This window comes from Cetorhinus maximus, unplaced genomic scaffold (assembly GCF_964194155.1).
Source record: "Cetorhinus maximus unplaced genomic scaffold, sCetMax3.hap1.1 HAP1_SCAFFOLD_945, whole genome shotgun sequence".
In the NCBI taxonomy this organism is placed as follows: domain Eukaryota; kingdom Metazoa; phylum Chordata; class Chondrichthyes; order Lamniformes; family Cetorhinidae; genus Cetorhinus; species Cetorhinus maximus.
The window spans coordinates 107,123-130,523 of record NW_027596887.1 but is presented as its reverse complement, the minus strand read 5'-3'; the positions used below and the strand labels follow the sequence as shown (position 1 = coordinate 130,523).

Here is a 23,401-nt window from a genome sequence, read left to right as displayed (position 1 = left end):
AATATCCCCTTCGTAAAGCCGCATTGAGTCCGTCTAATCATAGTGCGCTTGTCTGATTGTCCCCGTGACCAACTCAATCCTTGAAGACACGAAGGTAAAACACTGCGGACGCTGGAAATCGGACACGAAAACAGAAAATGCCGGAAAAACTCGGCAGGTCTGGCAGCATCTGTGGAGAGAGAAGCAGAGTTGACTTCTCCCCCGCCACCGCCATCTCTTCACCTTCCTCCTGATCACGCTCTCCCCAGCGGCCCCTGAGCCCCTTTAACCTTCCCCTCAACGTTCCTCCACATCATCCTTCAAACGATGGCACCGTTCTGTCCGGCCTTCGACCCGTTGCCTTTTGGCCAGATGTTTCTCCTGGACTTGCCTCAGGGTCTTCCCCAACGTTTCGAGGGAACGTTTTAAAACCGGAGAGCGGTAGATCTCGTTGGACTCGACAAGGGAAGGAAGGAAGGGGGCCCAGAGGCGGAGCTGAGGCATAAGATCGGCCTCTTGACGGAGTGGCAGAACGGGGCTCGAGGGGCTGAATGGCCTTCCCCCTCTTCCTGCGTTTTACTGGAGGCCCAGGGTGCGGCACTTGTTGAGGCCGAGGGCGTCTGGTGGCGATCTGGGGTCGACCAGCCCAAAGTAGGCCGCAGGCTCGGGCCTGTAAATTAGAGAACTTCCGTCTCCCTTTTCTCCGACAGGGAGAGTTTAAATTCGACTTGAGTCCTCAAGTTCATCTCATCGGGCCCTCCTCCCCACACTCCGGGGGGTATTCGTCGTGGGTCCCAGGCCCCTGTGACGTTATCGTAGTAGTTCGGCCTACACAGTTCGAGGGAGCCTGCTTCGCCAGCCCCCTCGACCCCGCACAAGCCCGGCCTGGCCCAGCCTGCACACTCCGGGTCATGGGCCGCGGGGACATGTTGGGAGGGCAGTGGGAGAAGACGGGGATAGGCAATGGGGATCTCGTTTTAACTCCTACGCCCCAGCCTGCACCTGGACGGAGGCAGCTAAACTGGGGGCAAATTCCCACAGAGGCAGAGAGAATGATAGAAAGAGCAAGGAAGAAAGAGACAAGAGAGGGAGAGGCGGGGGGAGATTAAAGGAGATATGGGGCTAAAGAGACATTCACAAACTAATCCCACTGCCCCGCTCTCTCCCCATAGCCCTGTATCAATCTCAAACTAATCCCACTGCCCCGCTCTCTCCCCCTAGCCCTGTATCAATCTCCAAACTAATCACACTGCCCCACTCTCTCCCCATAGCCCTGTATCAATCCCCAAACTAATCCCACTGCCCCGCTCTCTCCCCATAGCCCTGTATCAATCCCCAAACTAATCCCACTGCCCCGCTTTCTCCCCATAGCCCTGTATCAATCCCAAACTAATCCCACTGCACCGCTCTCTCCCCATAGCCCTGTATCAATCCCCAAACTAATCCCACTGCCCCGCTCTCTCCCCATAGCCCTGTATCAATCCCCAAACTAATCCCACTGCCCCGCTCTCTCCCCATAGCCCTGTATCAATCCCCAAACTAATCCCACTGCCCCACTCTCTCCCCATAGCCCTGTATCAATCCCCAAACTAATCCCACTGCCCCGCTCTCTCCCCATAGCCCTGTATCAATCCCCAAACTAATCCCACTGTCCCACTCTCTCCCCATAGCCCTGTATCAATCCCCAAACTAATCCCACTGCCCCACTCTCTCCCCATAGCCCTGTATCAATCCCAAACTAATCCCACTGCCCCGCTCTCTCCCCATAACCCTGTATCAATCCCCAAACTAATCCCACTGCCCCACTCTCTCCCCATAGCCCTGTATCAATCCCCAAACTAATCCCACTGCCCCGCTCCCTCCCCATAGCCCTGTATCAATCCCAAACTAATCCCACTGCCCCGCTCTCTCCCCATAGCCCTGTATCAATCCCCAAACTAATCCCACTGCCCCACTCTCTCCCCATAGCCCTGTATCAATCCCAAACTAATCCCACTGCCCCGCTCTCTCCCCATAGCCCTGTATCAATCCCCAAACTAACCCCACTGCCCCGCTCTCTCCCCATAGCCCTGTATCAATCCCCAAACTAATCCCACTGCCCCGCTCTCTCCCCATAGCCCTGTATCAATCCCCAAACTAATCCCACTGCCCCGCTCTCTCCCCATAACCCTGTATCAATCCCCAAACTAATCCCACTGCCCTACTCTCTCCCCATAGCCCTGTATCAATCCCCAAACTAATCCCACTGCCCCGCTCTCTCCCCATAGCCCTGTATCAATCCCAAACTAATCCCACTGCCCCACTCTCCGCCCATAGCCCTGTATCAATCCCCAAACTAATTCCACTGGATTACCTCGCTGAACCCTCCCGAGCGGGGACTCGAACTCCTGACCTGGCGACCCAGGGGGCAGCTGGCGGTGTCCGAGCTGACGTGGCAGTGACCGGGTGAGGCTGGCGCTGCTGCCCCCATCACCGGGGAGTGGGGGGGGGACGGGTCACCTTCAGGAGCCGAATCTGGGGGATCCTCCCCCCACAGCCCGCTCGGCCTCGCTGCGGCACGTCACTGCCTGGCGAGGGTAGGAGCTGCCCCTTTAAGGCTTACCTGCGTCTCTTTGTCCGCCATTGAGCAGGTGCCATCCCCCCCCCCGCCTCCCTCACTGATATATCTCCGGTACCTGGCGGCGTCCAGGGGAACGCTGCGCGATGGGGGTGGTGGGGGCGCTGAGATGTCACGAGGGTGACCGCAAATCCAGCAGGGCCTCGAACACCACCCCCCTCAACTCCGAGGAGTGGCGAGAGGTGCACCCGGATCCCGCTGCTTCCCATCTTCCCGCCACTTGGCCCCCTCCCCTCACCGCCTCGAGCCAGGCAGGGGACGAATGACCAACTGAGGCGTGTGGCAGAGGGGAGATGGGTAGGCCCGGTCTCGGCCTAGGCCCGGAGGCCTGCGCCACAGGCCCCGGAAAGTCCATCCGTTTGGGGAGGGCCGGGGTCAGGGGGATTGTCGGTTGTAGGGGGGGTTGCGGGGAGGAAGGGGGTTTGGGGGCCGGGCAAGGGGCATTAAAAGATTGGTGGGGGGGGAAGAAAAAACTCGGGCCTCTCCTGTGTCCAGACATCCCCGGAGCGCGTGACGATGGTTAGGGAAGTGGGGGGACGGGCGGCGGAGGTCTTACTTTGAAGTGCGGTCACTGCTCGTGGTCATGTGGGAATCGCCGATTTGCGCACAGCAAGATCCCACATATCGGCCAACGTGCTAAATGAGCGAGGCGGTCTGTTTTCGTTGACGTCAGCCTTGGAGTCATGGGGGAGATTCCAACCCCAACGCCCTCCCCCAAACCCTCCCCACCCACCCATCCACCCCCTCCCCCAGCCCACTCTCCATCCAATAGAAGCCGTGAGAGCTTTTACATCCACCCAAGAGGGGTCCACGGGTTTAATGTTTCATCCCAAGAAAAAGTGCCTCCGACAGTGCGGCGCTCCCTCAGCGCTGACCCTCCGACAGCGCGGCGCTCCCTCAGGGCTGACCCTCCGACAGTGCGGCGCTCCCTCAGCGCTGACCCTCCCACAGTGCGGCGCTCCCTCAGTACTAACCCTCCGACAGTGCGGTGCTCCCTCAGCACTGACCCTCCGACAGTGCAGCGCTCCCTCAGCGCTGACCCTCCGACAGTGCGGCGCTCCCTCAGCACTGACCCTCCCACAGTGCGGCACTCCCTCAGCACTGACCCTCCGACAGTGCGGCACTCCCTCGGCGCTGACCCTCCGACAGTGCGGCGCTCCCTCAGCACTGACCCTCCCACAGTGCGGCACTCCCTCAACACTGACCCTCCGACAGTGCGGCGCTCCCTCGGCACTGACCCTCCGACAGTGCGGCGCTCCCTCGGCACTGACCCTCCGACAGTGCGGCGCTCCCTCGGCACTGACCCTCCGACAGTGCGGCGCTCCCTCAGCACTGACCCTCCGACAGTGCGGAGCTCCCTCGGCACTGACCCTCCGACACTGGCAATGGTGTCAGTCCTGGGAATATGGAGGTTGAATCTCCGCAGTGAGACATGGTTAATAGCATTTGCTGCCAACCTGGGTTTTGTCAGTTGTGTTGTGGAGTGATGAGACATTTAAAATGACCGTTTGGTGAATACCATTTCGCAATAGCAATGAGAGATTCAATCTAGTCTTAACTCAGCCTTTTCTGGGCAATTACTAAACTTGTCTTCCACAGGAATGAATTATGAGCCTGGGTGGGAGTTGTGATTTTGAAAAGTTTTATTTCAGCGATTTAATCATGCTTGAATTCCAACAGGTTTTCTGTTCCCTTGTCCCATTTCTCCTAGTTTCCTGTCCTTCCTCACATCTTTCTTCAATGGGGAATTGAATTCACAAGGCAGACAATAGCCTATACCAGTGTACCTCGTTTGTGTGTGTGTGTTTCAGAGAGTGTGTGCGGGAGTGCCTGAGTGAGTATTTGTGTGTGTGTGTGCGTGCGTGTGTGTGTGTCAGTGTGAGTGTGTGTGTATCTGTGTGTTTGTATGTATCAGTGTGTGTGTGTGCGTGTGTATATGTGTGAGTGTGCGTGTGTATCAGGGTATGTGTGTATATCAGTGTTTGTGCGCGTGTGTGTATCTGTGTGAGTGTATCTGAGTGTGTGTATCTGTATGTATGTATCTGTGTGTACACGAGTGTGTGCGTGTGTATCTGTGTGCATGTGGGTACATGTGAGTGTGTGTATCTATGTGTGTATCTGCATGCATGTGAGTGTGTGCGCGTGCATCTGTGTGAGTGTGAGTATCTGCGTGCATGTGTTTGTACCTGTATGTCCGTGTGAGTGTGTGTATCCATGTGAGTGTGTGTATCCGTGTGAGTGTGTGTATCCGTGTGAGTGTGTGTATCCGTGTGTGTGTGTATCTACGTGAATGTGTGTATCTGTGAGTGTGTGTATCAGTGTGAGTGTGTGTATCCGTGTGAGTGTGTGTATCAGTGTGTGTGTGTGTGTCCGTGTGAGTGTGTGTATCAGTGTGAGTGTGTGTATCAGTGTGTGTGTGTGTATCAGTGTGTGTGTGTGTATCAGTGTGTGTGTGTGTCCATGTGAGTGAGTGTATCAGTGTGAGTGTGTGAATCCGTGTGAGTGTGTGTATCAGTGTGTGTGTGTGTGTGTGTGTCCGTGTGAGTGTGTTTTTCCATGAGTGTGTGTATCAGTGTGAGTGTGTGTATCCGTGTGAGTGTGTTTTTCCGTGTGAGTGTGTGTATCCATGTGAGTGTGTGTATCCGTGTGAGTGTGTGTATCCGTGTGAGTGTGTGTATCCGTGTGAGTGTGTGTATCCGTGCGAGTGTGTGTATCCGTGCGAGTGTGTGTATCCGTGTGAGTGTGTGTATCAGTGTGTGTGTGTGTGTATCAGTGTGAGTGTGTGTATCCGTGTGAGTGTGTGTATCCGTGTGAGTGTGTGTATCCGTGTGAGTGTGTTTTTCCGTGTGAGTGTGTGTATCTGTGTGAGTGTGTGTATCCGTGTGAGTGTGTGTATCTGTGTGAGTGTGTGTATCAGTGTGAGTGTGTTTTTCCGTGTGAGTGTGTGTATCAGTGTGAGTGTGTGTATCCGTGTGAGTGTGTTTTTCCGTGTGAGAGTGTGTATCTTTGTGAGTGTGTGTATCAGTGCGGGTGTGTGTATCAGTGTGAGTGTGTGTATCTGTGTGAGTGTGTGTATCTGTGTGAGTGTGTGTATCTGAGTGAGTGTGTGTATCCGTGTCAGTGTGTTTTTACGTGTGAGTGTGTGTATCCGTGTGAGTGTGTGTATCCGTGTGAGTGTGTGTATCCGTGCGAGTGTGTGTATCCGTGCGAGTGTGTGTATCCGTGTGAGTGTGTGTATCAGTGTGTGTGTGTGTGTATCAGTGTGAGTGTGTGTATCCGTGTGAGTGTGTGTATCCGTGTGAGTGTGTGTATCCGTGTGAGTGTGTTTTTCCGTGTGAGTGTGTGTATCTGTGTGAGTGTGTGTATCCGTGTGAGTGTGTGTATCTGTGTGAGTGTGTGTATCAGTGTGAGTGTGTTTTTCCGTGTGAGTGTGTGTATCAGTGTGAGTGTGTGTATCCGTGTGAGTGTGTTTTTCCGTGTGAGAGTGTGTATCTGTGTGAGTGTGTGTATCAGTGCGGGTGTGTGTATCAGTGTGAGTGTGTGTATCTGTGTGAGTGTGTGTATCTGTGTGAGTGTGTGTATCTGAGTGAGTGTGTGTATCCGTGTCAGTGTGTTTTTACGTGTGAGTGTGTGTATCAGTGTGTGTGTGTATCTGTGTGTGTGTTTTTCCGTGTGAGTGTGTGTATCCGTGTGAGTGTGTGTATCCGTGTGAGTGTGTGTATCCGTGTGAGTGTGTGAATCCGTGTGAGTGTGTTTTTCCGTGTGAGTGTGTGTATCAGTGTGAGTGTGTGTATCAGTGTGTGTGTATCCGTGTGAGTGTGTGTATCCGTGTGAGTGTGTGTATCAGTGTGAGTGTGTGTATCTGTGTGAGTGTGTGTATCCGTGTGAGTGTGTGTATCCGTGTGAGTGTGTGTATCAGTGTGAGTGTGTGTATCTGTGTGAGTGTGTGTATCCGTGTGAGTGTGTGTATCCGTGTGAGTGTGTTTTTCCGTGTGAGTGTGTGTATCCATGTGAGTGTGTGTATCTGTGTGAGTGTGTTTTTCCGTGTGAGTGTATCAGTGTGAGTGTGTGTATCTGTGTGAGTGTGTGTGTCCGTGTGAGTGTGTGTATCAGTGTGAGTGTGTGTATCAGTGTGAGTGTGTGTATCCGTGTGAGTGTGTTTTTCCGTGTGAGTGTGTGTATCCATGTGAGTGTGTGTATCCGTGTGAGTGTGTTTTTCCGTGTGAGTGTGTGTATCCGTGTGAGTGTGTGTATCCGTGTGAGTGTGTGTATCCGTGCGAGTGTGTGTATCCGTGCGAGTGTGTGTATCCGTGCGAGTGTGTGTATCCGTGCGAGTGTGTGTATCCGTGTGAGTGTGTGTATCAGTGTGTGTGTGTGTGTATCAGGGTGAGTGTGTGTATCCGTGTGAGTGTGTGTATCCGTGTGAGTGTGTGTATGCGTGTGAGTGTGATTTTCCGTGTGAGTGTGTGTATCTGTGTGAGTGTGTGTATCCGTGTGAGTGTGTGTATCTGTGTGAGTGTGTGTATCAGTGTGAGTGTGTTTTTCCGTGTGAGTGTGTGTATCAGTGTGAGTGTGTGTATCCGTGTGAGTGTGTTTTTCCGTGTGAGAGTGTGTATCTGTGTGAGTGTGTGTATCAGTGCGGGTGTGTGTATCAGTGTGAGTGTGTGTATCTGTGTGAGTGTGTGTATCTGTGTGAGTGTGTGTATCTGAGTGAGTGTGTGTATCCGTGTCAGTGTGTTTTTACGTGTGAGTGTGTGTATCAGTGTGTGTGTGTATCTGTGTGAGTGTGTTTATCCGTGTGAGTGTGTGTATCCGTGTGAGTGTGTGTATCTGTGTGAGTGTGTGTATCCGTGTGAGTGTGTGAATCCGTGTGAGTGTGTGAATCCGTGTGAGTGTGTGTATCAGTGTGAGTGTGTGTATCAGTGTGTGTGTGTATCCGTGTGAGTGTGTGTATCCGTGTGAGTGTGTGTATCAGTGTGAGTGTGTGTATCTGTGTGAGTGTGTGTATCCGTGTGAGTGTGTGTATCAGTGTGAGTGTGTGTATCAGTGTGAGTGTGTGTATCTGTGTGAGTGTGTGTATCCGTGTGAGTGTGTGTATCCGTGTGAGTGTGTTTTTCTGTGTGAGTGTGTGTATCCGTGTGAGTGTGTGTATCTGTGTGAGTGTGTTTTTCCGTGTGAGTGTATCAGTGTGAGTGTGTGTATCTGTGTGAGTGTGTTTTTCCGTGTGAGTGTGTGTATCAGTGTGAGTGTGTGTATCCGTGTGAGTGTGTGTATCTGTGTGAGTGTGTGTATCTGTGTGAGTGTGTTTTTCCGTGTGAGTGTGTGTATCTGAGTGAGTGTGTGTATCTGTGTGAGTGTGTGTATCCGTGTGAGTGTGTGTATCAGTGTGAGTGTGTGTATCCGTGTGAGTTTGTGTATCCGTGTGAGTGTGTGTATCTGTGTGAGTGTGTGTATCTGTGTGAGTGTGTGTATCCGTGTGAGTGTGTGTATCTGTGTGAGTGTGATTTTCCGTGTGAGTGTGTGTATCAGTGTGAGTGTGTGTATCCGTGTGAGTGTGTGTATCTGTGTGAGTGTGTGTATCCGTGTGAGTGTGTGTATCTGTGTGAGTGTGTTTTTCCGTGCGTGTGTATCAGTGTGAGTGTGTGTATCCGTGTGAGTGTGTGTATCTGTGTGAGCGTGTGTATCCGTGTGAGTGTGTGTATCAGTGTGAGTGTGTGTATCCGTGTGAGTGTGTGTATCTGTGTGAGTGTGTGAATCTGTGTGAGTGTGTTTTTCCGTGTGAGTGTGTGTATCTGTGTGTGTGTTTTTCCGTGTGAGTGTGTGTATCTGTGTGAGTGTGTTTTTCCGTGTGAGTGTGTTTTTCCGTGTGAGTGTGTGTATCAGTGTGAGTGTGTGTATCAGTGTGAGTGTGTGTATCCGTGTGAGTGTGTGTATCAGTGTGAGTGTGTTTTTCCGTGTGAGTGTGTGTATCCGTGTGAGTGTGTGTATCCGTGTGAGTGTGTGTATCAGTGTGAGTGTGTGTATCCGTGTGAGTGTGTGTATCCGTGTGAGTGTGTGTATCCGTGTGAGTGTGTGTATCCGTGTGAGTGTGTTTTTCCGTGTGAGTGTGTTTTTCCGTGTGAGTGTGTGTATCAGTGTGAGTGTGTGTATCAGTGTGTGTGTGTATCCGTGTGAGTGTGTGTATCCGTGTGTGTGTGTATCAGTGTGAGTGTGTGTATCTGTGTGAGTGTGTGTATCAGTGTGTGTGTGTGTGTCCGTGTGAGTGTGTGTATCAGTGTGAGTGTGTGTATCAGTGTGTGTGTGTGTATCAGTGTGTGTGTGTGTATCAGTGTGTGTGTGTGTATCAGTGTGTGTGTGTGTATCAGTGTGTGTGTGTGTCCATGTGAGTGAGTGTATCAGTGTGAGTGTGTGAATCCGTGTGAGTGTGTGTATCAGTGTGTGTGTGTGTGTCCGTGTGAGTGTGTGTTTCCATGAGTGTGTGTATCAGTGTGAGTGTGTGTATCCGTGTGAGTGTGTTTTTCCGTGTGAGTGTGTGTATCCGTGTGAGTGTGTGTATCCGTGTGAGTGTGTGTATCCGTGCGAGTGTGTGTATCCGTGCGAGTGTGTGTATCCGTGCGAGTGTGTGTATCCGTGTGAGTGTGTGTATCAGTGTGTGTGTGTGTGTATCAGTGTGAGTGTGTGTATCCGTGTGAGTGTGTGTATCCGTGTGAGTGTGTGTATCCGTGTGAGTGTGTTTTTCCGTGTGAGTGTGTGTATCTGTGTGAGTGTGTGTATCCGTGTGAGTGTGTGTATCTGTGTGAGTGTGTGTATCAGTGTGAGTGTGTTTTTCCGTGTGAGTGTGTGTATCAGTGTGAGTGTGTGTATCAGTGTGAGTGTGTGTATCCGTGTGAGTGTGTTTTTCCGTGTGAGAGTGTGTATCTGTGTGAGTGTGTGTATCAGTGCGGGTGTGTGTATCAGTGTGAGTGTGTGTATCTGTGTGAGTGTGTGTATCTGAGTGAGTGTGTGTATCCGTGTCAGTGTGTTTTTACGTGTGAGTGTGTGTATCAGTGTGTGTGTGTATCTGTGTGAGTGTGTTTTTCCGTGTGAGTGTGTGTATCCGTGTGAGTGTGTGTATCTGTGTGAGTGTGTGTATCCGTGTGAGTGTGTGAATCCGTGTGAGTGTGTTTTTCCGTGTGAGTGTGTGTATCAGTGTGAGTGTGTGTATCAGTGTGTGTGTATATCCGTGTGAGTGTGTGTATCCGTGTGAGTGTGTGTATCAGTGTGAGTGTGTGTATCTGTGTGAGTGTGTGTATCCGTGTGAGTGTGTGTATCCGTGTGAGTGTGTGTATCAGTGTGAGTGTGTGTATCTGTGTGAGTGTGTGTATCCGTGTGAGTGTGTGTATCCGTGTGAGTGTGTTTTTCCGTGTGAGTGTGTGTATCCATGTGAGTGTGTGTATCTGTGTGAGTGTGTTTTTCCGTGTGAGTGTATCAGTGTGAGTGTGTGTATCTGTGTGAGTGTGTTTTTCCGTGTGAGTGTGTGTATCAGTGTGAGTGTGTGTATCTGTGTGAGTGTGTGTATCCGTGTGAGTGTGTTTTTCCGTGTGAGTGTGTGTATCCATCTGAGTGTGTGTATCCGTGTGAGTGTGTTTTTCCGTGTGAGTGTGTGTATCCGTGTGAGTGTGTGTATCCGTGTGAGTGTGTGTATCCGTGCGAGTGTGTGTATCCGTGCGAGTGTGTGTATCCGTGTGAGTGTGTGTATCCGTGTGAGTGTGTGTATCCGTGCGAGTGTGTGTATCCGTGCGAGTGTGTGTATCCGTGCGAGTGTGTGTATCCGTGTGAGTGTGTGTATCAGTGTGTGTGTGTGTGTATCAGTGTGAGTGTGTGTATCCGTGTGAGTGTGTGTATCCGTGTGAGTGTGTGTATCCGTGTGAGTGTGTTTTTCCGTGTGAGTGTGTGTATCTGTGTGAGTGTGTGTATCCGTGTGAGTGTGTGTATCTGTGTGAGTGTGTGTATCCGTGTGAGTGTGTGTATCCGTGTGAGTGTGTGTATCAGTGTGAGTGTGTGTATCTGTGTGAGTGTGTGTATCCGTGTGAGTGTGTGTATCCGTGTGAGTGTGTTTTTCCGTGTGAGTGTGTGTATCCCTGTGAGTGTGTGTATCTGTGTGAGTGTGTTTTTCCGTGTGAGTGTATCAGTGTGAGTGTGTGTATCTGTGTGAGTGTGTGTGTCCGTGTGAGTGTGTGTATCAGTGTGAGTGTGTGTATCTGTGTGAGTGTGTGTATCCGTGTGAGTGTGTTTTTCCGTGTGAGTGTGTGTATCCGTGTGAGTGTGTGTATCCGTGTGAGTGTGTTTTTCCGTGTGAGTGTGTGTATCCGTGTGAGTGTGTGTATCCGTGTGAGTGTGTGTATCCGTGCGAGTGTGTGTATCCGTGCGAGTGTGTGTATCCGTGCGAGTGTGTGTATCCGTGTGAGTGTGTGTATCAGTGTGTGTGTGTGTGTATCAGGGTGAGTGTGTGTATCCGTGTGAGTGTGTGTATCCGTGTGAGTGTGTGTATGCGTGTGAGTGTGATTTTCCGTGTGAGTGTGTGTATCTGTGTGAGTGTGTGTATCCGTGTGAGTGTGTGTATCTGTGTGAGTGTGTGTATCAGTGTGAGTGTGTTTTTCCGTGTGAGTGTGTGTATCAGTGTGAGTGTGTGTATCCGTGTGAGTGTGTTTTTCCGTGTGAGAGTGTGTATCTGTGTGAGTGTGTGTATCAGTGCGGGTGTGTGTATCAGTGTGAGTGTGTGTATCTGTGTGAGTGTGTGTATCTGTGTGAGTGTGTGTATCTGAGTGAGTGTGTGTATCCGTGTCAGTGTGTTTTTACGTGTGAGTGTGTGTATCAGTGTGTGTGTGTATCTGTGTGAGTGTGTTTATCCGTGTGAGTGTGTGTATCCGTGTGAGTGTGTGTATCTGTGTGAGTGTGTGTATCCGTGTGAGTGTGTGAATCCGTGTGAGTGTGTGAATCCGTGTGAGTGTGTGTATCAGTGTGAGTGTGTGTATCAGTGTGTGTGTGTATCCGTGTGAGTGTGTGTATCCGTGTGAGTGTGTGTATCAGTGTGAGTGTGTGTATCTGTGTGAGTGTGTGTATCCGTGTGAGTGTGTGTATCAGTGTGAGTGTGTGTATCAGTGTGAGTGTGTGTATCTGTGTGAGTGTGTGTATCCGTGTGAGTGTGTGTATCCGTGTGAGTGTGTGTATCCGTGTGAGTGTGTTTTTCCGTGTGAGTGTGTGTATCCGTGTGAGTGTGTGTATCTGTGTGAGTGTGTTTTTCCGTGTGAGTGTATCAGTGTGAGTGTGTGTATCTGTGTGAGTGTGTTTTTCCGTGTGAGTGTGTGTATCAGTGTGAGTGTGTGTATCCGTGTGAGTGTGTGTATCTGTGTGAGTGTGTGTATCTGTGTGAGTGTGTTTTTCCGTGTGAGTGTGTGTATCTGAGTGAGTGTGTGTATCTGTGTGAGTGTGTGTATCCGTGTGAGTGTGTGTATCAGTGTGAGTGTGTGTATCCGTGTGAGTTTGTGTATCCATGTGAGTGTGTGTATCTGTGTGAGTGTGTGTATCTGTGTGAGTGTGTGTATCCGTGTGAGTGTGTGTATCTGTGTGAGTGTGATTTTCCGTGTGAGTGTGTGTATCAGTGTGAGTGTGTGTATCCGTGTGAGTGTGTGTATCTGTGTGAGTGTGTGTATCCGTGTGAGTGTGTGTATCTGTGTGAGTGTGTTTTTCCGTGCGTGTGTATCAGTGTGAGTGTGTGTATCCGTGTGAGTGTGTGTATCTGTGTGAGCGTGTGTATCCGTGTGAGTGTGTGTATCAGTGTGAGTGTGTGTATCCGTGTGAGTGTGTGTATCTGTGTGAGTGTGTGTATCTGTGTGAGTGTGTTTTTCCGTGTGAGTGTGTGTATCTGTGTGTGTGTTTTTCCGTGTGAGTGTGTGTATCTGTGTGAGTGTGTTTTTCCGTGTGAGTGTGTTTTTCCGTGTGAGTGTGTGTATCAGTGTGAGTGTGTGTATCCGTGTGAGTGTGTGTATCAGTGTGAGTGTGTTTTTCCGTGTGAGTGTGTGTATCCGTGTGAGTGTGTGTATCCGTGTGAGTGTGTGTATCAGTGTGAGTGTGTGTATCCGTGTGAGTGTGTGTATCCGTGTGAGTGTGTGTATCCGTGTGAGTGTGTGTATCCGTGTGAGTGTGTGAATCCGTGTGAGTGTGTTTTTCCGTGTGAGTGTGTGTATCAGTGTGAGTGTGTGTATCAGTGTGTGTGTGTATCCGTGTGAGTGTGTGTATCCGTGTGTGTGTGTATCAGTGTGAGTGTGTGTATCTGTGTGAGTGTGTGTATCAGTGTGTGTGTGTGTGTCCGTGTGAGTGTGTGTATCAGTGTGAGTGTGTGTATCAGTGTGTGTGTGTGTATCAGTGTGTGTGTGTATCAGTGTGTGTGTGTGTATCAGTGTGTGTGTGTGTCCATGTGAGTGAGTGTATCAGTGTGAGTGTGTGAATCCGTGTGAGTGTGTGTATCAGTGTGTGTGTGTGTGTCCGTGTGAGTGTGTGTTTCCATGAGTGTGTGTATCAGTGTGAGTGTGTGTATCCGTGTGAGTGTGTTTTTCCGTGTGAGTGTGTGTATCCATGTGAGTGTGTGTATCCGTGTGAGTGTGTTTTTCCGTGTGAGTGTGTGTATCCGTGTGAGTGTGTGTATCCGTGTGAGTGTGTGTATCCGTGCGAGTGTGTGTATCCGTGCGAGTGTGTGTATCCGTGTGAGTGTGTGTATCAGTGTGTGTGTGTGTGTATCAGTGTGAGTGTGTGTATCCGTGTGAGTGTGTGTATCCGTGTGAGTGTGTGTATCCGTGTGAGTGTGTTTTTCCGTGTGAGTGTGTGTATCTGTGTGAGTGTGTGTATCCGTGTGAGTGTGTGTATCTGTGTGAGTGTGTGTATCAGTGTGAGTGTGTTTTTCCGTGTGAGTGTGTGTATCAGTGTGAGTGTGTGTATCAGTGTGAGTGTGTGTATCCGTGTGAGTGTGTTTTTCCGTGTGAGAGTGTGTATCTGTGTGAGTGTGTGTATCAGTGCGGGTGTGTGTATCAGTGTGAGTGTGTGTATCTGTGTGAGTGTGTGTATCTGTGTGAGTGTGTGTATCTGAGTGAGTGTGTGTATCCGTGTCAGTGTGTTTTTACGTGTGAGTGTGTGTATCAGTGTGTGTGTGTATCTGTGTGAGTGTGTTTTTCCGTGTGAGTGTGTGTATCCGTGTGAGTGTGTGTATCTGTGTGAGTGTGTGTATCCGTGTGAGTGTGTGAATCCGTGTGAGTGTGTTTTTCCGTGTGAGTGTGTGTATCAGTGTGAGTGTGTGTATCAGCGATTTAATCATGCTTGAATTCCAACAGGTTTTCTGTTCCCTTGTCCCATTTCTCCTAGTTTCCTGTCCTTCCTCACATCTTTCTTCAATGGGGAATTGAATTCACAAGGCAGACAATAGCCTATACCAGTGTACCTCGTTTGTGTGTGTGTGTTTCAGAGAGTGTGTGCGGGAGTGCCTGAGTGAGTATTTGTGTGTGTGTGTGCGTGCGTGTGTGTGTGTCAGTGTGAGTGTGTGTGTATCTGTGTGTTTGTATGTATCAGTGTGTGTGTGTGCGTGTGTATATGTGTGAGTGTGCGTGTGTATCAGGGTATGTGTGTATATCAGTGTTTGTGCGCGTGTGTGTATCTGTGTGAGTGTATCTGAGTGTGTGTATCTGTATGTATGTATCTGTGTGTACACGAGTGTGTGCGTGTGTATCTGTGTGCATGTGGGTACATGTGAGTGTGTGTATCTATGTGTGTATCTGCATGCATGTGAGTGTGTGCGCGTGCATCTGTGTGAGTGTGAGTATCTGCGTGCATGTGTTTGTACCTGTATGTCCGTGTGAGTGTGTGTATCCATGTGAGTGTGTGTATCCGTGTGAGTGTGTGTATCCGTGTGAGTGTGTGTATCCGTGTGTGTGTGTATCTACGTGAATGTGTGTATCTGTGAGTGTGTGTATCAGTGTGAGTGTGTGTATCCGTGTGAGTGTGTGTATCAGTGTGTGTGTGTGTGTCCGTGTGAGTGTGTGTATCAGTGTGAGTGTGTGTATCAGTGTGTGTGTGTGTATCAGTGTGTGTGTGTGTATCAGTGTGTGTGTGTGTCCATGTGAGTGAGTGTATCAGTGTGAGTGTGTGAATCCGTGTGAGTGTGTGTATCAGTGTGTGTGTGTGTGTGTGTGTCCGTGTGAGTGTGTTTTTCCATGAGTGTGTGTATCAGTGTGAGTGTGTGTATCCGTGTGAGTGTGTTTTTCCGTGTGAGTGTGTGTATCCATGTGAGTGTGTGTATCCGTGTGAGTGTGTGTATCCGTGTGAGTGTGTGTATCCGTGTGAGTGTGTGTATCCGTGCGAGTGTGTGTATCCGTGCGAGTGTGTGTATCCGTGTGAGTGTGTGTATCAGTGTGTGTGTGTGTGTATCAGTGTGAGTGTGTGTATCCGTGTGAGTGTGTGTATCCGTGTGAGTGTGTGTATCCGTGTGAGTGTGTTTTTCCGTGTGAGTGTGTGTATCTGTGTGAGTGTGTGTATCCGTGTGAGTGTGTGTATCTGTGTGAGTGTGTGTATCAGTGTGAGTGTGTTTTTCCGTGTGAGTGTGTGTATCAGTGTGAGTGTGTGTATCCGTGTGAGTGTGTTTTTCCGTGTGAGAGTGTGTATCTTTGTGAGTGTGTGTATCAGTGCGGGTGTGTGTATCAGTGTGAGTGTGTGTATCTGTGTGAGTGTGTGTATCTGTGTGAGTGTGTGTATCTGAGTGAGTGTGTGTATCCGTGTCAGTGTGTTTTTACGTGTGAGTGTGTGTATCCGTGTGAGTGTGTGTATCCGTGTGAGTGTGTGTATCCGTGCGAGTGTGTGTATCCGTGCGAGTGTGTGTATCCGTGTGAGTGTGTGTATCAGTGTGTGTGTGTGTGTATCAGTGTGAGTGTGTGTATCCGTGTGAGTGTGTGTATCCGTGTGAGTGTGTGTATCCGTGTGAGTGTGTTTTTCCGTGTGAGTGTGTGTATCTGTGTGAGTGTGTGTATCCGTGTGAGTGTGTGTATCTGTGTGAGTGTGTGTATCAGTGTGAGTGTGTTTTTCCGTGTGAGTGTGTGTATCAGTGTGAGTGTGTGTATCCGTGTGAGTGTGTTTTTCCGTGTGAGAGTGTGTATCTGTGTGAGTGTGTGTATCAGTGCGGGTGTGTGTATCAGTGTGAGTGTGTGTATCTGTGTGAGTGTGTGTATCTGTGTGAGTGTGTGTATCTGAGTGAGTGTGTGTATCCGTGTCAGTGTGTTTTTACGTGTGAGTGTGTGTATCAGTGTGTGTGTGTATCTGTGTGTGTGTTTTTCCGTGTGAGTGTGTGTATCCGTGTGAGTGTGTGTATCCGTGTGAGTGTGTGTATCCGTGTGAGTGTGTGAATCCGTGTGAGTGTGTTTTTCCGTGTGAGTGTGTGTATCAGTGTGAGTGTGTGTATCAGTGTGTGTGTATCCGTGTGAGTGTGTGTATCCGTGTGAGTGTGTGTATCAGTGTGAGTGTGTGTATCTGTGTGAGTGTGTGTATCCGTGTGAGTGTGTGTATCCGTGTGAGTGTGTGTATCAGTGTGAGTGTGTGTATCTGTGTGAGTGTGTGTATCCGTGTGAGTGTGTGTATCCGTGTGAGTGTGTTTTTCCGTGTGAGTGTGTGTATCCATGTGAGTGTGTGTATCTGTGTGAGTGTGTTTTTCCGTGTGAGTGTATCAGTGTGAGTGTGTGTATCTGTGTGAGTGTGTGTGTCCGTGTGAGTGTGTGTATCAGTGTGAGTGTGTGTATCAGTGTGAGTGTGTGTATCCGTGTGAGTGTGTTTTTCCGTGTGAGTGTGTGTATCCATGTGAGTGTGTGTATCCGTGTGAGTGTGTTTTTCCGTGTGAGTGTGTGTATCCGTGTGAGTGTGTGTATCCGTGTGAGTGTGTGTATCCGTGCGAGTGTGTGTATCCGTGCGAGTGTGTGTATCCGTGCGAGTGTGTGTATCCGTGCGAGTGTGTGTATCCGTGTGAGTGTGTGTATCAGTGTGTGTGTGTGTGTATCAGGGTGAGTGTGTGTATCCGTGTGAGTGTGTGTATCCGTGTGAGTGTGTGTATGCGTGTGAGTGTGATTTTCCGTGTGAGTGTGTGTATCTGTGTGAGTGTGTGTATCCGTGTGAGTGTGTGTATCTGTGTGAGTGTGTGTATCAGTGTGAGTGTGTTTTTCCGTGTGAGTGTGTGTATCAGTGTGAGTGTGTGTATCCGTGTGAGTGTGTTTTTCCGTGTGAGAGTGTGTATCTGTGTGAGTGTGTGTATCAGTGCGGGTGTGTGTATCAGTGTGAGTGTGTGTATCTGTGTGAGTGTGTGTATCTGTGTGAGTGTGTGTATCTGAGTGAGTGTGTGTATCCGTGTCAGTGTGTTTTTACGTGTGAGTGTGTGTATCAGTGTGTGTGTGTATCTGTGTGAGTGTGTTTATCCGTGTGAGTGTGTGTATCCGTGTGAGTGTGTGTATCTGTGTGAGTGTGTGTATCCGTGTGAGTGTGTGAATCCGTGTGAGTGTGTGAATCCGTGTGAGTGTGTGTATCAGTGTGAGTGTGTGTATCAGTGTGTGTGTGTATCCGTGTGAGTGTGTGTATCCGTGTGAGTGTGTGTATCAGTGTGAGTGTGTGTATCTGTGTGAGTGTGTGTATCCGTGTGAGTGTGTGTATCAGTGTGAGTGTGTGTATCAGTGTGAGTGTGTGTATCTGTGTGAGTGTGTGTATCCGTGTGAGTGTGTGTATCCGTGTGAGTGTGTTTTTCTGTGTGAGTGTGTGTATCCGTGTGAGTGTGTGTATCTGTGTGAGTGTGTTTTTCCGTGTGAGTGTATCAGTGTGAGTGTGTGTATCTGTGTGAGTGTGTTTTTCCGTGTGAGTGTGTGTATCAGTGTGAGTGTGTGTATCCGTGTGAGTGTGTGTATCTGTGTGAGTGTGTGTATCTGTGTGAGTGTGTTTTTCCGTGTGAGTGTGTGTATCTGAGTGAGTGTGTGTATCTGTGTGAGTGTGTGTATCCGTGTGAGTGTGTGTATCAGTGTGAGTGTGTGTATCCGTGTGAGTTTGTGTATCCATGTGAGTGTGTGTATCTGTGTGAGTGTGTGTATCTGTGTGAGTGTGTGTATCCGTGTGAGTGTGTGTATCTGTGTGAGTGTGATTTTCCGTGTGAGTGTGTGTATCAGTGTGAGTGTGTGTATCCGTGTGAGTGTGTGTATCTGTGTGAGTGTGTGTATCCGTGTGAGTGTGTGTATCTGTGTGAGTGTGTTTTTCCGTGCGTGTGTATCAGTGTGAGTGTGTGTATCCGTGTGAGTGTGTGTATCTGTGTGAGCGTGTGTATCCGTGTGAGTGTGTGTATCAGTGTGAGTGTGTGTATCCGTGTGAGTGTGTGTATCTGTGTGAGTGTGTGAATCTGTGTGAGTGTGTTTTTCCGTGTGAGTGTGTGTATCTGTGTGTGTGTTTTTCCGTGTGAGTGTGTGTATCTGTGTGAGTGTGTTTTTCCGTGTGAGTGTGTTTTTCCGTGTGAGTGTGTGTATCAGTGTGAGTGTGTGTATCAGTGTGAGTGTGTGTATCCGTGTGAGTGTGTGTATCAGTGTGAGTGTGTTTTTCCGTGTGAGTGTGTGTATCCGTGTGAGTGTGTGTATCCGTGTGAGTGTGTGTATCAGTGTGAGTGTGTGTATCCGTGTGAGTGTGTGTATCCGTGTGAGTGTGTGTATCCGTGTGAGTGTGTGTATCCGTGTGAGTGTGTTTTTCCGTGTGAGTGTGTTTTTCCGTGTGAGTGTGTGTATCAGTGTGAGTGTGTGTATCAGTGTGTGTGTGTATCCGTGTGAGTGTGTGTATCCGTGTGTGTGTGTATCAGTGTGAGTGTGTGTATCTGTGTGAGTGTGTGTATCAGTGTGTGTGTGTGTGTCCGTGTGAGTGTGTGTATCAGTGTGAGTGTGTGTATCAGTGTGTGTGTGTGTATCAGTGTGTGTGTGTGTATCAGTGTGTGTGTGTGTATCAGTGTGTGTGTGTGTATCAGTGTGTGTGTGTGTCCATGTGAGTGAGTGTATCAGTGTGAGTGTGTGAATCCGTGTGAGTGTGTGTATCAGTGTGTGTGTGTGTGTCCGTGTGAGTGTGTGTTTCCATGAGTGTGTGTATCAGTGTGAGTGTGTGTATCCGTGTGAGTGTGTTTTTCCGTGTGAGTGTGTGTATCCGTGTGAGTGTGTGTATCCGTGTGAGTGTGTGTATCCGTGCGAGTGTGTGTATCCGTGCGAGTGTGTGTATCCGTGCGAGTGTGTGTATCCGTGTGAGTGTGTGTATCAGTGTGTGTGTGTGTGTATCAGTGTGAGTGTGTGTATCCGTGTGAGTGTGTGTATCCGTGTGAGTGTGTGTATCCGTGTGAGTGTGTTTTTCCGTGTGAGTGTGTGTATCTGTGTGAGTGTGTGTATCCGTGTGAGTGTGTGTATCTGTGTGAGTGTGTGTATCAGTGTGAGTGTGTTTTTCCGTGTGAGTGTGTGTATCAGTGTGAGTGTGTGTATCAGTGTGAGTGTGTGTATCCGTGTGAGTGTGTTTTTCCGTGTGAGAGTGTGTATCTGTGTGAGTGTGTGTATCAGTGCGGGTGTGTGTATCAGTGTGAGTGTGTGTATCTGTGTGAGTGTGTGTATCTGAGTGAGTGTGTGTATCCGTGTCAGTGTGTTTTTACGTGTGAGTGTGTGTATCAGTGTGTGTGTGTATCTGTGTGAGTGTGTTTTTCCGTGTGAGTGTGTGTATCCGTGTGAGTGTGTGTATCTGTGTGAGTGTGTGTATCCGTGTGAGTGTGTGAATCCGTGTGAGTGTGTTTTTCCGTGTGAGTGTGTGTATCAGTGTGAGTGTGTGTATCAGTGTGTGTGTATATCCGTGTGAGTGTGTGTATCCGTGTGAGTGTGTGTATCAGTGTGAGTGTGTGTATCTGTGTGAGTGTGTGTATCCGTGTGAGTGTGTGTATCCGTGTGAGTGTGTGTATCAGTGTGAGTGTGTGTATCTGTGTGAGTGTGTGTATCCGTGTGAGTGTGTTTTTCCGTGTGAGTGTGTTTTTCCGTGTGAGTGTGTGTATCCATGTGAGTGTGTGTATCTGTGTGAGTGTGTTTTTCCGTGTGAGTGTATCAGTGTGAGTGTGTGTATCTGTGTGAGTGTGTTTTTCCGTGTGAGTGTGTGTATCAGTGTGAGTGTGTGTATCTGTGTGAGTGTGTGTATCCGTGTGAGTGTGTTTTTCCGTGTGAGTGTGTGTATCCATCTGAGTGTGTGTATCCGTGTGAGTGTGTTTTTCCGTGTGAGTGTGTGTATCCGTGTGAGTGTGTGTATCCGTGTGAGTGTGTGTATCCGTGCGAGTGTGTGTATCCGTGCGAGTGTGTGTATCCGTGTGAGTGTGTGTATCCGTGTGAGTGTGTGTATCCGTGCGAGTGTGTGTATCCGTGCGAGTGTGTGTATCCGTGCGAGTGTGTGTATCCGTGTGAGTGTGTGTATCAGTGTGTGTGTGTGTGTATCAGTGTGAGTGTGTGTATCCGTGTGAGTGTGTGTATCCGTGTGAGTGTGTGTATCCGTGTGAGTGTGTTTTTCCGTGTGAGTGTGTGTATCTGTGTGAGTGTGTGTATCCGTGTGAGTGTGTGTATCTGTGTGAGTGTGTGTATCCGTGTGAGTGTGTGTATCCGTGTGAGTGTGTGTATCCGTGTGAGTGTGTGTATCAGTGTGAGTGTGTGTATCTGTGTGAGTGTGTGTATCCGTGTGAGTGTGTGTATCCGTGTGAGTGTGTTTTTCCGTGTGAGTGTGTGTATCCCTGTGAGTGTGTGTATCTGTGTGAGTGTGTTTTTCCGTGTGAGTGTATCAGTGTGAGTGTGTGTATCTGTGTGAGTGTGTGTGTCCGTGTGAGTGTGTGTATCAGTGTGAGTGTGTGTATCTGTGTGAGTGTGTGTATCCGTGTGAGTGTGTTTTTCTGTGTGAGTGTGTGTATCCGTGTGAGTGTGTGTATCCGTGTGAGTGTGTTTTTCCGTGTGAGTGTGTGTATCCGTGTGAGTGTGTGTATCCGTGTGAGTGTGTGTATCCGTGCGAGTGTGTGTATCCGTGCGAGTGTGTGTATCCGTGCGAGTGTGTGTATCCGTGTGAGTGTGTGTATCAGTGTGTGTGTGTGTGTATCAGGGTGAGTGTGTGTATCCGTGTGAGTGTGTGTATCCGTGTGAGTGTGTGTATGCGTGTGAGTGTGATTTTCCGTGTGAGTGTGTGTATCTGTGTGAGTGTGTGTATCCGTGTGAGTGTGTGTATCTGTGTGAGTGTGTGTATCAGTGTGAGTGTGTTTTTCCGTGTGAGTGTGTGTATCAGTGTGAGTGTGTGTATCCGTGTGAGTGTGTTTTTCCGTGTGAGAGTGTGTATCTGTGTGAGTGTGTGTATCAGTGCGGGTGTGTGTATCAGTGTGAGTGTGTGTATCTGTGTGAGTGTGTGTATCTGTGTGAGTGTGTGTATCTGAGTGAGTGTGTGTATCCGTGTCAGTGTGTTTTTACGTGTGAGTGTGTGTATCAGTGTGTGTGTGTATCTGTGTGAGTGTGTTTATCCGTGTGAGTGTGTGTATCCGTGTGAGTGTGTGTATCTGTGTGAGTGTGTGTATCCGTGTGAGTGTGTGAATCCGTGTGAGTGTGTGAATCCGTGTGAGTGTGTGTATCAGTGTGAGTGTGTGTATCAGTGTGTGTGTGTATCCGTGTGAGTGTGTGTATCCGTGTGAGTGTGTGTATCTGTGTGAGTGTGTGTATCCGTGTGAGTGTGTGTATCAGTGTGAGTGTGTGTATCAGTGTGAGTGTGTGTATCTGTGTGAGTGTGTGTATCCGTGTGAGTGTGTGTATCCGTGTGAGTGTGTGTATCCGTGTGAGTGTGTTTTTCCGTGTGAGTGTGTGTATCCGTGTGAGTGTGTGTATCTGTGTGAGTGTGTTTTTCCGTGTGAGTGTATCAGTGTGAGTGTGTGTATCTGTGTGAGTGTGTGTATCTGTGTGAGTGTGTTTTTCCGTGTGAGTGTGTGTATCAGTGTGAGTGTGTGTATCCGTGTGAGTGTGTGTATCTGTGTGAGTGTGTGTATCTGTGTGAGTGTGTTTTTCCGTGTGTGTGTGTGTATCTGAGTGAGTGTCTGTATCTGTGTGAGTGTGTGTATCCGTGTGAGTGTGTGTATCAGTGTGAGTGTGTGTATCCGTGTGAGTTTGTGTATCCGTGTGAGTGTGTGTATCTGTGTGAGTGTGTGTATCTGTGTGAGTGTGTGTATCCGTGTGAGTGTGTGTATCTGTGTGAGTGTGATTTTCCGGGTGAGTGTGTGTATCAGTGTGAGTGTGTGTATCCGTGTGAGTGTGTGGATCTGTGTGAGTGTGTGTATCCGTGTGAGTGTGTGTATCCGTGTGAGTGTGTTTTTCCGTGCGTGTGTATCAGTGTGAGTGTGTGTATCCGTGTGAGTGTGTGTATCTGTGTGAGCGTGTGTATCCGTGTGAGTGTGTGTATCTGTGTGAGTGTGTGTATCTGTGTGAGTGTGTTATTCCGTGTGAGTGTTTTTCCGTGTGAGTGTGTGTATCTGTGTGAGTGTGTTTTTCCGTGTGAGTGTGTTTTTCCGTGTGAGTGTGTGTATCCGTGTGAGTGTGTGTATCCGTGTGAGTGTGTGTATCCGTGTGAGTGTGTGTATCAGTGTGAGTGTGTTTTTCCGTGTGAGTGTGTGTATCCGTGTGAGTGTGTGTATCCGTGTGAGTGTGTGTATCAGTGTGAGTGTGTGTATCCGTGTGAGTGTGTGTATCCGTGTGAGTGTGTGTATCCGTGTGAGTGTGTTTTTCCGTGTGAGTGTGTGTATCCGTGTGAGTGTGTGTATCAGTGAGTGTGTGTATCCGTGTGAGTGTGTTCCTCCGTGTGAGTGTGTGTATCCGTGTGAGTGTGTGTATCTGTGTGAGTGTGTGTATCCGTGTGAGTGTGTGTATCAGTGTGAGTGTGTGTATCAGTGTGAGTGTGTGTATCAGTGTGAGTGTGTGTATCCGTGTGAGTGTGTGTATCAGTGTGAGTGTGTGTATCAGTGTGAGTGTGTTTTTCCGTGTGAGTGTGTGTATCTGTGTGAGTGTATCAGTGTGTGTGTATCCGTGTGAGTGTGTGTATCCGTGAGAGTGTGTGTATCTGTGTGAGTGTGTGTATCCGTGTGAGTGTGTGTATCCGTGTGAGTGTGTGTATCTGTGTGAGTGTGTTTTTCCGTGTGAGTGTGTGTATCTGAGTGAGTGTGTGTATCTGTGTGAGTTTGTGTATCCGTGTGAGTGTGTGTATCAGTGTGAGTGTGTGTATCCGTGTGAGTTTGTGTATCCATGTGAGTGTGTGTATCTGTGTGAGTGTGTGTATCTGTGTGAGTGTGTGTATCCGTGTGAGTGTGTGTATCTGTGTGAGTGTGATTTTCCGTGTGAGTGTGTGTATCAGTGTGAGTGTGTGTATCCGTGTGAGTGTGTGTATCTGTGTGAGTGTGTGTATCCGTGTGAGTGTGTGTATCTGTGTGAGTGTGTTTTTCCGTGCGTGTGTATCAGTGTGAGTGTGTGTATCCGTGTGAGTGTGTGTATCTGTGTGAGCGTGTGTATCCGTGTGAGTGTGTGTATCAGTGTGAGTGTGTGTATCCGTGTGAGTGTGTGTATCTGTGTGAGTGTGTGTATCTGTGTGAGTGTGTTTTTCCGTGTGAGTGTGTGTATCTGTGTGTGTGTTTTTCCGTGTGAGTGTGTGTATCTGTGTGAGTGTGTTTTTCCGTGTGAGTGTGTTTTTCCGTGTGAGTGT

At 49.1% G+C, this 23,401-nt stretch overlaps 1 protein-coding gene across 1 annotated transcript in view; it reads left to right on the top strand.

Annotated features, from left to right (window-relative positions):
- Nucleotides 1-2,682: 2,682 nt before the first annotated feature.
- Nucleotides 2,683-23,401, top strand: part of LOC144675313 (uncharacterized) — a 29,725-nt gene continuing 9,006 nt past the window's right edge. The window contains exon 1 of the mRNA XM_078536163.1: nucleotides 2,683-2,778. Coding sequence (XP_078392289.1) covers nucleotides 2,683-2,778 — 96 coding nt within the window. The remainder of the gene's footprint in view (nucleotides 2,779-23,401) is intronic.